General features: G+C 39.5%; 1 protein-coding gene and 1 pseudogene across 4 annotated transcripts in view; one reads left to right on the top strand and one right to left on the bottom strand.

Moving 5' to 3' along the window:
- Positions 1-608: 608 nt before the first annotated feature.
- On the top strand, positions 609-1397 carry LOC135230896 (KH domain-containing, RNA-binding, signal transduction-associated protein 3-like; annotated as a pseudogene).
- A 7024-nt stretch (positions 1398-8421) lies between these two features.
- LOC100656107 (zinc finger protein 14-like) overlaps positions 8422-15056 on the bottom strand; it is a 53309-nt gene continuing 46674 nt past the window's right edge. For all 4 annotated transcript variants that reach the window (XM_064282501.1, XM_064282500.1, XM_023547408.2 and 1 more), the window contains 3 exons: positions 13316-13442; positions 12211-12361; positions 8422-11854 (listed from right to left, as the gene is read on the bottom strand). In XM_064282501.1, coding sequence (XP_064138571.1) covers positions 10408-11854; positions 12211-12361; positions 13316-13442 — 1725 coding nt within the window. In that variant the 3' untranslated portion in view covers positions 8422-10407. The remainder of the gene's footprint in view (positions 11855-12210; positions 12362-13315; positions 13443-15056) is intronic.

The raw sequence follows: 15056 nt of genomic DNA, 5'->3' as shown, positions 1-15056 counted from the left end.
CCGGGGGCATAATTCCCCCTTTCCTCCATGTATCACCACTGCTTCTGGAAGCCAGAACCCTAAAATGATCTGACTTGTCTATGCAGTGGAGAATCCACCAAAGAAGGCACTGGACACATAGAAGAGTAGAGGACAAAAACCCCTGCACTGGCCCAGAATCAATCCTGGATCTTCCGTATGGAGAAGAAACTTCAAACACTAAACCACCTATGCCTCCTCTTTGCGTGTTATACTAGGTTTAATCAGAAAGCCTCTGGAATAATTTGGAAAAATTAGTTGTAAAAGTGGTTTACACAGTGTTCTTTTTGGAAGGCACAGCTAACAACAACAAAAGACATCCCGTGCAAAAGCTTGCATAGGAGCTTGCGTCAGGCAACACTATGAAATTCTAGCACTCAAATCAAAATATATGACTCGAAATAGCCTAATTCTGAAATAGGCAATAACTGGATAACAGATCTTTATAGAAAAACAGCAGAAACTGTTCCAGTCCCAGGTCTCTGGTCCAAGATTTGGCTTGAACCTACCAAAAGTTCATTTACTCATTAGCTGAAGCAGACTCTTTGCCCTTGTGTTCCTTAGTGCCTCCCAATCCCTTTTCTCCCAACCTTGACAATATACCAGTTGTTCTCCAAACAAACAGGCATTCAGGGCACAGAGGACATGATAACCTCCATGTTCTCAAATGAAGTTTTTGACCCGTCAGGCATAAGTGCATGCCTGGAAGTGCTTTGGAAGAAATATTTTCCTCACCCTGACTATAATGATGAATTCAGGCAAGCACAGCTCCAGGAATTAACTTATTTGAATGGTGATTCAGAGAATGCAGATGTTCCAGTGGTTTGAGGGAAACCCCTTTTATGTACAAGAGGTGTACCAAACTGAACAATAACCAGGGGCAAGGAGGAATCACAGCCTGCCCATTAGAGTTAGTACATGCACCACAATGAACAACTGCCAGGGGAGTCCTTCCCACCTGAGGGCCAGTTTTTCAGGAAAGACGACTTCTCACTCCTGGAGTAAGAGGAGTTGCCTAAACTGGGTACAGATCTCCACCACCATCTTCTGCACAAGAGACCTAAGCAGAATATAACTATGACGAATATGCTGCTTATGATGAACAGTTATGATTCCTATAACAGCTACAGCACCGCAGCCCAAAATGGTGCTGATTACTATGCTTACGGGGATGGACTCAGTGAGGAGTTAAGATTCCTATGGGCAAAAAGAGTGGACTAACTCAAGACATAAGTCACCTTCAGTGAGGACAACTACGGGAGTCTACAGAGACAGCTCATATGGCATATACTGATTTGGCATATACTGGTTTTACTATTTGAAGCTGCGAAATATCCAGTCTCCACCAGTCCTGTATACTGTTCAAAGTGGTTTTTTTTTTTTTTCTATAAATACTCCCTTTATAGTAAATCAAATTGCTTAAAATCTGAATGGATGCAATGGAAACTACTTTTTTGAAACATCAACTGGGCAGAAAGAAAAAGACATGTCAAAATCATGTTATTTCCTGTCTGTATATAATAAATAGGTCAACAAGGACAAAAGCTTTTATCAAAAAGGTTTAAACCAAAAATTACCTTTACTAAATGTTAACCCATTCTTTTAAGCCTTACCTTTGATTTTAAAGGTTTCCACTGAGTTTACTTATTTTGTGTAGTTCTTTTTCTCTTGCCAACATGTGTCAAAAGGAAAACCAACTAAAAGTGCAAATACTGTGGTAATCTTTTTTTAACACAAATCCTGAAATGTTCTTTAGTCCTAAGGAAAATCTCTTCATACTAAAACTTTTGAAATAAAAAACATACATATTGTTCTTTCTAATGTGCCATTGGCTCATGTTTTGGGATTCTTGCCCACCCAGACAGTTGGTCAATATTGGCCTCTTTTTTTCTTTCACTCTTTCCAGCATTGTTGATGTATAAAAACATGTCAAAATTGAAACTGAGAGAAAAAGAAGAGGAGGTGATTATGGAAGTGACTGTGCAGTCTCAGGACAGGAAAACTGAGACTTCTGAAATGTATTCAAGTCTGTACATTGAAGACATATATGGGTGTGAAAGGTGGAGACAGGTTAGTGTTTATCTGTGATTTTTCAAGTTTTGGCATGGCATTTATACTATGCCATTTTATGTGTGGCTATTTCTAATTTATGGTGGAATTTTCCCCAAAAATTTTCAATCAAAATAACATAATATTCTCCATTTTCCTATGTCACGGCCACTGTAATCGTTAAGGTTGTGTCAACTTGGCTGGGCCATGATATTCTGTGGCTTGTCAGTTATGATGTAGTTTGTTAGTCATGTAACAGCATAATCACCTCCATAATGAGAAGTGCTATAATCATCTTCATGATGAGGTCTGCTATGAGTAATCAATCAGTTAAAAGGGAGCTTCCTTGGGGTTGTGGCCTGTATCCAATATATGCAGACTTTCTGGCAAAGCTCACTGGCTCTTGCTCTGCTCTGGATCCTGCATTCAGCTCCGCAGCATCTCAACTACGGTTCTTGGGACTTGGGCCAGTAGCCTGAGGTCTTACCTCTTGATCTTGGATCCCTCCGCCTTCAGTCCATGAGCCAGCACCCTGCCATCTGACCTGAGGATCTTGGGTTCATCAGCTCCTGCAGCTACGTGAATTGGGAGAAGCCTCCAGCCTGACACCTGACCCTTGCCAGCCTCTACAATCGTGTGAGCCATTTCCTTGAGATAAATCTCTCTCCCTATATATACATATATGCTTCACTGGTTTTGCTCCATTAAAAAACCCAGACTACAACACTCACTAATGGTGATTTAAACCAGCATCATGTGTGGCAAATTACCCTGTGCATATTAATAGACTTGGAATTTTTTAACAAATATGTAAATCGATTTTTTCAAATGCATATCCAGATGCCACATCAACAATTAATGTTTACTCATTGATTTTTTAAAATGAAAATTTAAATTCCAAGCTCTCAGTAGATTTATCTACTTTTATGCCAATGCCATACTTAACCACCACAGATTTTTATTAGAGTCTTCTTTTTTATCGAGTCTTTTATATTTCTCTTTGAATTAACCTACAGATACATCTTAGAAACAAAGTGCTATTAAGGTATTAAAGAGGCTATATTTTAAAGTTCAATTTACAGAGATTTCACTTTTCAATTCTGACTCTTTGAAATGCATGTTTGTCTCCCCATTTATATAACGTTTGGGAGATTTCTTCACATCTTACAAGTTTATACATATACACACATATTTATCTATCTATATATAAAGATATTAATAGAGATAAAACTTAACTCATTGCCGACAAGTTGATTCCAACTCATAGTGAGTAACCCTATAGGACAGGTAGAACTGCCCCATACGGTTTCCAAGGAGTGCCTGGCGGATTCAAACTGCCAACCTTTTGTTTAGCAGCCAAGCTCTTAACCACTACACCACCAGGGTTTCCATTAATATAGATAGATATGTTGAATTTTAACAAATGTTCAAAGGACAAATGAGATTTCCACTGTAAGTAGTTAGGACCAAGTTTTCCAGTGAAGACATCTAAAATGTCTGGATAAAATAAGATCGACGTTCCTAAAAATAAAGAAATAAAATGTTCAAAAATTGTTGGACACAATTCAGAATAATATGGAATTAGAGAAAGGAGTCAAGCATTTGTGATGAATTTTGCTAATCAAGGCTGATTCAGTTAGAAATGTACGAACGTTCAGATATAGGGGCAGAAGTTGGAGCCCAGGCTTCCCAAAAGTGGGAGCCATGCAAATATAACACAAGACTAACTCTAAGTTATCCGAATGGAAATCTCAAGCTCTGAATTTAAGGTTTCTGAGATTGTACAACTGACGTGGAAAAAAAAAAAAAATCCTCTTTGGAAGAAGAAAAATCTTCAGTTAAGTTTTAAAGTAAAACATCTAACATGTTGAGAGTTGTTGATCCTTGACAACAAATATATGAAAAGTTGTTGTACTTTGTGTATGTTTAAAAGTGTTAACAAAAGAAAACCTAATGAATATATTTACCAGAGAACAATGCATCATCAGGCACAGTTAATCAACCAGCAGTCAACAGAAAGAGACACACAAACTATAAAACACCTACGATTACCATGTTCATGAAAAGGCAGAAACTGAAAATTGAAAAAAAAAGACATTGTATATTGGAAAGAAATCAGCCAGAAATTCTGTACTGAAACGTGTAACTACAAAATTAGAAGGGGTAGGTGAGTTTAATACCATTTGATATACAGCAGAGAGATGATTTCATGAAATTAAAGATAGGTACGAGAAACCAATAAACACTCTGCAGAATGAAGCAGAGGTACAAAAGTTGGAAGACACTGAAGGGACAGAAACCAAAAGGGGATAAAAAGCTCATGGTAAGGAACAAGAAGGTTGGGTGAAGTGGGCAAACCCCTCTTCTGGCAATTTCCAGCTCTGTTTGTGAACCATCTACTCTGTGTAGAAAAAGTCTTTCTCCAAGTTGTTTCTGGAGTTTTTTTATTCAACACTTTTGATTGTACCTCTCACACTTTCTGTACATCTGATTCCAGGAGTTAACTCTCAATCCGTTGTACCATCTGGGGGTTCAGCCTCCTCCACTCTCGGGTAAAACCCCTTGTTCCTTTTACTGCCTTTCAGCTACACTAGCTTCTCTCCATCCTCATTACTGATGTTTGCCCACCTCCCAGTCATTTACCCCACTGATTAATGGCTTTGGAAGCTGCCTTATCCTTACCTTCTCTCCTAAATTCTACATCACTCAGTGTCTGCATGGATTTTTTTCTACTACTTTGGCTTCCAGTTCCATTGACCTCATTGCTGGGGATTTTCTACTCTAAGCCACTCCAAATAACCAATTCCACGGACTTGTGCTCACCTAAAAGTGCTCTGTGCCTCTGAAATCAGTGACTCTTCGAAACATCTGTACACTTCCCTAGAGCTTGACTCACATCTATTTCTTGGTTGAATAAAATATAGTCATGTAATTCTTCCTTTTCTCCTTCTCAGTGTAGTCCTGGTTCTCCTTTCAGATACTATGAATATGATGATGTCGTGTTTCCAGTGATTTTTTGAAATCAAGATACATTATCTCCCTGGAAGTCCATGAACAGCCCCCTGCTACTTACCAGTGAACTTTGTATAAAAGATAAAGACACCAAGTTTACTGTGAATGCTTTCTTCTTAAGGAATCTCTGTTCAACTTTTAAAAAGCACATTTTTTTTCTTTCTAAATTAAAGGAAGTATATGGTAGAAAACTTAGGAAATGGAACATTTAAAATATTTTTGGTTATGAACTCAGCATTATTATAAATCGTATAAGCTTGGTCTGTATTTACAGAATGACATCATTCTGAAAACCTGTAGAACTAGTTTGACTGTATTATTTAATGAGCATATCCTAATCTTGAATACTGGCTTTAATCCCACAAGGACACTGTCCTTAAAATGTATAGACAAAAAGCTGAAGGACCAGAAGGTCAATCTTTACAGGTACAGAAATGAGGGCATTTAGCCTACAAGGTATAAGACCTGGGGAACACATGTCACAGTACTTGACTATTTAAGTATTCCGTATGAAAAAGGGATTATATTTACTTTTTGTATGCCCAGGAGGCAGATGTAGGACTTATGGGAAAGGCTTCTAGATAAGGAAGTCTGCTGTAAGAGCATACCATTTAAAGAAGAAGAAGTCCTACCATGTTGAATCACTTTCTTTTAGAAAATAAATGACAGACATTTGACAAGATTCAGCCGTGATAAGCACTAAGGATACCACCACTACCTTCCCAGGATTCTCCTTCCAAAAAGCTTTTTTTTCTGATTCAGGCTGGATCCACATCCATCCAGTGGTCTAGAACTATTCTGGAATTGTGGTGCAGATGAGGGCTCCATAAAGCAACAAAGGGGAAAAAAAAATTCTATTCCTGACAAAGATGTCTAGTAGTTACCTGCAAGACTTCTTTTATTCCACTTACCAGTTGTCTTAGTCATCTAGTGCTGTTATAACAGAAATACCACAAGTGGATGGCTTTAACAAAGAGAAATTTATTTTCTCACAGTCTAGTAGGCTAGAAGTCCAAATTTAGGGCATCAGCTCCAGGGGAAGGCTTTCTCTCTCTGTGGGCTCTAGAGAAAGGTCCATCTTGTCAATATTCTCCTGGACTAAGAGCTTCTTTGAACAGGAACCCCAGGTCCAAAGGACAGCTCTGCTCCCTGTGCTTCTTTCTTGGTGATAGCCTCCCTTTCCTTTTGTCTCTTGAGAGATATAAGGTGGTACAGGCCACACCCCAGGGAAACTCCCTGGATCAGGAATGTGACCTGGTAAAGGTGTTACAATCCCACCCTAATCTTCTTTAACATAAAATTACAACCACAAAATGAAGGACAGCCACAGAATACGGGGAATCAAGGACTATCCAAGTTAATACACACATTATAGGGGTCATAATTCATGACACCAGTCATCTGAAAATTCCATTTCTTCATTATCTTTTTAATTTCACCAATCCCACATTCAAAAAATGCCTGCCTGCCTGCCTGCTCTGTGACAGGCCCTGTTCTTTGTGCTAGTGATACAAGATAAACCTGATGTGTCATAAGTGATTAGTTCACCCATCCATTCTTTGCTTCTCTTGTTTGAGGGCCTTTTGTATGACACACACAGAGATCAGCAGAGAGAAACATGCATAAATAAAGAGCAGTTAGTATAACGACAGAAGCGTTAATGGGAGTGGTGGCCTTGCAGAAGAGTCTTGTACAATTAAAGAAATAGAGAAGGAAATGAATTCCAGACAGATGAGGTAGAAATACACATGGTAAGCAGGAAAGCGATATAATTAAATGCTAAGTTTTAAAACCAATATTTTACTGGCAGCAATGAAGAAGTGGCTAAAGGATGAGATTATGGCAAGATAAACTCTCAGGAGGCTGTTGTAATGATTATCTGGGGCTTAATCCTGGGAAAGAGACCTCTGTTGAAGATATGGACATGTGGGGAGTAAATGGGGTTGATGGTCGAAGCCAAGAACATAGGTGGTTACAGCATCTTTTCAAAAAAGCTTAAATATGAAGACTGTGGAAACAGCTGAAACTAGGTTGGAGAAATTTGATACTGACAGCAGCCAGGAGGCAGGAGATATTGAAGATGCTGAAGAGAGAGTAAATGACTGATGATGTGATGGACCAAACAAGGAAAGAAGGGAGAGGATACAGAGCTCATGGAGAGGGCCAAATTTTTCACTGATATGAAGTATGGACGCATTGATGGGTGTGGGAGCAAAAACTTCTGGAGAGAGAGAGGAAACTGAGAAAGCCCCTAACTGCCTCTAAATGATTCACGTATTCATTCAGTCATTAAAAATTATGTAATGAATACTTACTATGTACTGACATCAGGTACACAGACACCAGTCTGGTTCAATCCATCTTCCAACTTTCACCAACAGTGCAACTAATCACGTAATACAGTAGTTGAGGCATCAGGTTTAGTCACATGGAGCTTAATAGCTTCAACTACTTACTGTCTGCGCCAAGGAGACTAAGACTGCCACTTCACAAGTCAACTGCTTTGTGTGGAAATCTCCTACGTGGATTCCCATCTTTGTTCAGTTGACACTAGCTGCCCATGGAGAATTCTGCCTCTGACTCTACCCACCTGGGGCTAGGCCAGACCTCACAAATGACAAGGACACCATCTACCAAACTACATACTAGGTAGACACTAGCTTCAAGTTTGGGAGTCTGAACAATTCGCAACCTCTGACCTGCTGGCTAAAAGACCGCGGGTTCCCACTAAAGCCCCTTAAAATACCAGCCTCAAGTTCAGGGGTCCCCAAGCCCCCTTACTTCTGACCTGCTGTCTCCTGCTCCTCTTTAGGTTCGGTAGTTCACTGGAATGAATCACATTAATTCACAAAAAGGCCACCCTTATGATAACAGCTTTAATATTAAAAAGAATACAAACAAAAACATGCATGAGATGATGTCTGGGATGGTCTCACTGCAGAACTTCCAAGTCCCCAGGACATGCTACCCTCCCGGCATAGATGCATGTTTCTCACCAACTGGGAAGCTCCCTTGAGCCTCTAACTTCTGGGCTTATATTGGCCAGTCCTACATGGTAAGCTAAATTATGACTCAAGAGGTTAGCATCGGGCCACCAGGTAGTCCCTCTGGTCTTGCTTACCCCAACTCATTAGCCTCGGGTGTGGTTCAGCTCTCAGGTACAACGAACAAGACCAAATTGCTTTCTGTAAGGTGGTTTATCACTTCACAGAAACAAACCTCAAAGTATACATATTCTCTGATTCAGTACATAATGTATTGAGAATAACAAGAGCCTGGAGTCTATCAATGAAAGGACTAACAAATAAGGCAACAGGGAAGATTAAAATAAACCCTGGAATCAAAGACTGGGTATGATCTCATGGTTTTAAAATTATATACAGATACATACAGAAATAGGTAAAAATATGTCTGTTGAATGTGCAATCATACATATATTTCCTAGCTCTGTCCACTGAGCATCCAGTAACAATAAGCACACTGAATGCCCAAATCTTTGTTTCTAAAAATTCTCTAATAAAAAGAACCAGGTTTTCTTGAAGAAAGGCTTGATTTCAGGGCTGAAGAGGAAAAGGACAAGATGAGCCTCAAAGTCTGACAGAAAGTAATGTACAGATTATGACGGGGACATGTCAAAAAGAACAGGAACTTACTCTTAAGGGAGCTCCTAATAAACAAACGTGAAAATTTGAGCAAGAAAAAAAATACAGTAATATTGATTAGCCTATACTGATATAAACAGTTTAATAATTAAAAGACGGAGAAGGGAAAGGTGTTCCTTTCAGAATTCCAATTACTAAACATAGAAAAAATGATTGGAACAGAAACCACCACAGTAATAATCACTGTAGTTAATAATTATCAATGAATTCTAAAATTAATAAGCCAAAGTACGACAAAAAAACAAAATGTCTGCAGTCTCCAAGTATCACCCTAGGATAAACTTACTGTGAAAACAGCTTAGGGGAAGTATCTGACCTCCTCTAACTTCACAAGTGGAAAGCAGACTCAAGATCAACAGCCCAAGGCTAATTCCTATGAGGTAGCAGTCAGAGGTGCCTCCTCTATTATTTTTACCAATCCTCATACCAACTGTCCCTTCCACAGCACTCTCTACTTCTCTGCTGAGATTAATAATTCATTGCAACACCCACACAGAATTCACAGACAATACTCACAATTATGAGGTTTATTGGGGCGGGGGGGGAACAAGCCCATTGCCATCGAGGCCATTCCAACTAATAGCAACCCTATAGGACAGAGAAGTACTGCCCCATAAAGTTTCCAAGGAGTGCCTGGTGGATCTGAACTGCTGACCTTCTGGTCAGCAGCTGTAGCACTTAACCACTACACCAATTAGGGAAGTAACAGTTATAATTCAGGCTCAAGAACACTCAGGATATAGTTCTTCCATCAGGACAGCCTGTTTCCAGCTGTGTTCACAGGCATGCCTCTCCCTAACCCTAGGCCTAGCTTCTCCCTCCGTGGGCTAAGAAGCCCACTGTGCCGTCTCCTGCTGCCACTGCTTCCCGCCATCTTCAGGATTACAGGTTGCTCTCTCTTTCATTTTCCTGCTTCCAGGAGCTTCTCAGCACAGGGATCCTGGGTCTAAAGGATGCCACTGGCTCTTCTTCCTTGGCAGTGGTGGGTTCTTCTTTTTCCCACCTCTGAGGTGGATTGTTTCAAGCCCAGTGGGATGACAAAACTGACCAATCCCCTTGGAGGGGTACAATTACCCTATCTGCACAGTCCCACCCAATCACCTGGGTAGGAGTTACAAGACCACGGCTAGAAAAGCCACACAAAAGTAATCAACTACACCATACTTACTAATTATAAAGGGTCAAAAAATTAACTTTATAGTAGGAAAGAAAGGAAGAAAACACATTAAATATGAAAACAAACCAAACCACTGTGAAGCCAAATACAAGATCAGTGTATTTTATTGCATGCAAACTAAAATCAATAAAAACATTAAAAAATATATAAAACAACAGTTGCTCAAGGCTATTCCCTGCAGCCTTATTTGTAACAGCCAAAGACTTAAGTAAAATTTAGCTAGAACTAAGAACATAACACCAACAAGGACAGCCCCACATTTACAATGAAACTGTCATTTCTCCCAAAGGCACAAAGTACCTCTAATGATCCCTGTTTTCAGTTAATCTTGCTTTGTTCTGTAACCACAGACTCAGATATTTGCTGTTTGCAATTACAGCAGTAAGAATGAAATATCTCACTTTGGACATACAGCAGTCTCTCCACTGAGTTCCTACATGTGTAGTGAAGCATGAGGCACAATTAAAGGTATTCCCACATTCCTTACATTCACAAGGCCTCACCACTGTGAGTTCTTAAATGGTAAGTGAAGTGTGATGACTGTCTAAAGGCTTTCCCACATTGCTTACATTCATAAGGTCTCTCTCCACTGTGAATTCTTTTATGTTTAGTGAGGTCTGAGACATAATTAAAGGCTTTCCCACACTGCTTACATTCATAAGGCCTCTCTCCGCTGTGAATTCTTTTATGTTTAGTGAGGTCTGAGACGTAACTAAAGGCTTTCCCACACTGCTTACATTCGTAAGGCCTCTCTCCACTGTGAATTCTTTTATGTTTAGTGAACTGAGAGGCATGTCTAAAGGCTTTCCCACATTGCTTACATTCATAAGGTCTCTCTCCGCTGTGAATTCTTTTATGTTTAGTGAGGTCTGAGATGTAACTAAAGGCTTTCCCACATTCTGTACATTCATGAGGCCTCTCTCTACTGTGAGATTTCTTATGGTTAGTAAACAGTGAGGAAGAACTGAAGGTTTTCCCACATTTCCTACATTCATAAAACCTCACTCTGTTGTGAGTTCCCCTATGTTTAGAGAGGCATGATGGTTGACTAAAGGCTTTCCCACATTCCTTACATTCATAAGGTCTCTCTCCACTGTGAGTTCTCGTATGTAGGGTGAGCAATGAGGGATGTCTAAAGGCTTTCTCACATTCCTCACATACGTAAGGCTTCACTGTACTGTGAGTTCTTCTATGTTTAGAGAGGTGTGATGACAGACTAAAGGCTTTCCCACATTCCTTACATTCATAAGGCATCTCTCCACTGTGAATTCTTAAATGCTTAGAAAAGAATGAGTAACAAGTAAATGTTTTTCTACATTCCTTACATTCAAAAGGCCCCTGTCCACTGTAAGTTTTTGTATGTTTAGTGAGGTTTGAGGCATACCTAAAGGCTTTTCCACATTCCTTACATTGATAAGGCTTATTTGTGTTATGAGATTTTTTATGTAAAGAGAGGGATGTAGGACCATGGGTTTTACAACATTCTTCACATTCTTGCTTATGACCTGTCACGTGTGTTTGAAAGGATGAGAAACTACAGGAATCTTTCCCATATTTGTTACATTCACTGTGTTTCTCATCAGTGAGTGTTGTCACAGGACTTTCAAGGGCTGAAGTACAAACGAAGTCTCTCCCAAATACCCTACACATAAAAGGTTTTTCTCCAGTAAGAGTTGTCACAGGAGTGCTCAGGTGAGAGGGACAACTGTAGGCTTCTCCACATTTCTTAAACTGATAAGTATTACAACCAGTCTGAGATCTGGTATGATGCTCATATGACGAGTGATCCTTGAAGGCTTTTCCACACTCACAGCATGTAAAAGGATTTACTTCTGAAGGCTTTCCTTTCACCACAGTAAGATTTGGAATCCAGCTGAAGGCTTTTCTATGCTGATTGCCTTCATTACTTTCATGGAGGTTCTCTACGGCATGCCTTCTGTTAAAAAATAGGCAACACGGTGTTGGAAATAAATCTGTTCCCATTTACCATTAACAAAGTAAACGTGCATGGTTTTTGTTCTGACTTGTCTCATGTTTCATAGGTTAAATCTTCTAGCAGAGATACTAATATATTCAGTTTTTCTGAAATAGTCTTTCTGATAATTGTGTACAAAATATGTTTCAAATACTCAATATCTGACTCACATTTATAAAAATCTTGCGAAAAATCTCTGAACACATAAATTAGAACTAGATTTATAAATATATAAATACACACACGTATGTGTATTTTAATGACACCTTAGGCCTTTCTCCTGAGGCACTGTTTTCTGTTGTTTGAACGATACTCACCTCAAATATCTCCACTGGTTATTGTGCTGATCTTTATTGACATGCGATTCAAGGATTTTTCCTAACATGGAGGAGCAGGTGTTATTCTTCATTAACTGTACTATTATATGTTCACTGGACAACTTTTCTCCATCATTAAGGTTTCGAGATACTGACCCAATGATTCAAGTTGAGGTTCACAATATGAAACAAAGTGGAAAGAATTTATTAGGGAAAAAAAGCCTCTGTGAACAAAGAAAGATTAACTACATTTCACAGTTTCAGGACTCTGGCAATGGTCAAAAAGCATTTTACTAAGAAATACTTCTGTGAGGATTGAGAGTGATGATATGTAGTAGTTGTGATTGGGACTAGTTAGAAAGATACTGGCCACAATATGCACGTAACATTAAAAGAGGAAAATGGCCCCCATGACCACAGGTGTGAGAGGACTGATGGTCAGAAAAGCAAGCTCAGATGTCTATGAAGTTGTCTCTTCAACCCAAGAGAGACCCTTTTTCTAGCTGACTGATTGAAACTGAATTCCCTCCATGCCAGGCTGGGCCTTCAAAAAATTCTTGCTTTCCTGGTGTTCCCTGACACACTGGCCCTGGATGAGTCCTATCTCCACTCTCATCAGATCTTTCCCTTGCTTCTCTGGGAAGACAAATGGTATAGCTGAGATGGTGCTCATGGAAAAATGTATAGCGTGAGGGAAGACAGTGCAAGCAATAAACATTTCCCTGACACTTAGCCAATACTTTGATCTTCAGGGTCTCGGAAGATGAGTTTATTTGCAACAAAATAATCATGTCAAACTTGTAAAGAACACAGTAAAACTCTCTACAAGGTTCTAAATCACAAATCTGTCAGTGCCCCAAAGTGACTCCTGAAGCCAATGCTTACACTTACAACAGTTAAGGCGCCTAAAGTCTTTTAATCTCAAGAGAAATGAAAAGTTACTTTGTGTAACTTTGTGTTCATGACAAAGCCAGGATATGTGAGCTCCACTGAATAAGGGACTATGCCTGTTTTTAACAATTTATTCCAATTCTTAACCCAAAGTCAGTGAGTACAGTATTTCTGTTCACTAGAAGAGTAAATAAAAAAATGATGTCAATCTTACCTACGCAGGCCAGGTTTCTGAAGGTTTCCGTCATCACATCTCTGTAGAGCTTCCTCTGAGCAAGATCCAGCAAAGCCCACTCTTCCTGGGTAAAGTCTAGGACCACATCCTCAATGACCAGTGTGTCCTAAAACATTCCACACATTCTGGATCAGCAAGGTACCATGTACTCCAATGCGTACAAGAGAAAGGGTGAGACTGACAGTCCTGAGAACTAAGAATTCATGTGGATTTCGCACAAGGTTCTGTGTCTACAAAGGTCTACTCTAGGCTACAGCCATCAGCCACTTCCTTTCACTGACTACATTCACTTCCTCACTGATTACATCCTGTCCCATAGACTTCCAACACAGGGAAATCATCTCTCCACAGTTTGATTTCCAACACTTCCAGTCTTACTCCTCTATCTTTGGTGTAGAACAGTTAGTGAAAATAGAAATTAGAGAAATGTTCTAATTCAGATCATCACTTCCTTGGGAACAATTTTACCTCCTTCCATAAGACCCGCTAGAACACTCAACAAAACATGAAGCACAGGGAAAAAGCAGAAGGACATATTAACAACTGGGGAACACTGCAGAATGGCACTTTTTCCTTTTGTCCCTTACAGTCATGAAAAGGACCAGGGGCCCATACAAACAAACTGGCAAGTCCAAGGTCCTGCCAGTTATATTTTCTAGAAGAACTCCAAGAGATGAGAAGGTGACAGGTCCACCTGCTGAAAAAATAATAATCTTTTGGAAAATTATTTACATGTCAGTCACCTATTTTTCAAAAGCTCAGCAGTTGTCCTGTCATCCTCTATCCCTTTCATAGACATAGGCAAAGGTACTTAGAAGTTAAAAAGACCTCAGGTGAGAGACGGGAAACATGAGAATCCAGATCTCCCCACAATTCTCAAATTTTGATACCTGAGGCAACTGTACACCAATTATTAGTGACTGCTACCCTCAGCAAGCATAAATGCGTATACCCACACAAGCACATTCTAATTTGTGAGATGATAAAGAGCCCTACCCCTGTAGAAACTAGAATAACATGCCCTTGTGTTTGCTGAGAAGAGGTTACAATTCTCATTTTGTAATAATTGCACAACATGATAAATGTAATCAATGCTACCAAATTATACATGTAAACACTGTGAATTGGCAAATGTTTTGTTATATGTATTTTTTTACCACTAAAAAGTTAATTTTGGAAGTTAGCTGGAGTGCAGAATGTTTAGCCATTAGATTTCCCATGAAGCCTAGGAAACAGACTTACACATCAGCCCTCTAGAGGCTCCACTTCAAAATCTTCTCACATTTACAGCCCCTAGGAGACACACACAGGACTACCAGAACCCTGACACTGGAATTCCCTGTTCTGTGAAATATTATCAACCCACTGGCTTCTTCATGTACCGAGGAGAAAAGGCTGATAAACTCCACTTTGGATGCTAAAATCAGACTGAAAAACAAAGCAGCTGTAGAGTAAGACTTGTCAGGGAAAAAGTGAAGTGAGCTGCCTATGTCATCTCTAATCCACCCTGTTATGATGGTAGCACAAGTAACTCTAAGCTAAAGCCAAAATCTAAGTCTCCTCCACTGCAGTGGGCCAGGTTACATTAATTTTAAAGTCATCAAAAACCCTAACATTCATTATACAATATATTAATAATAAAATGTTCCATGAATTGAGCAACTACAATATGTGAAATATTGTGCAGAAAGTTTCGACATACTAACTCATTTCTATCTCA

The sequence above is a fragment of the Loxodonta africana genome, chromosome 3 (genome assembly GCF_030014295.1).
Source record: "Loxodonta africana isolate mLoxAfr1 chromosome 3, mLoxAfr1.hap2, whole genome shotgun sequence".
NCBI classification, from domain to species: Eukaryota; Metazoa; Chordata; class Mammalia; order Proboscidea; family Elephantidae; genus Loxodonta; species Loxodonta africana.
Note: the sequence above shows the minus strand (reverse complement) of the source record. Positions and strands in the feature narration are given on the sequence as shown.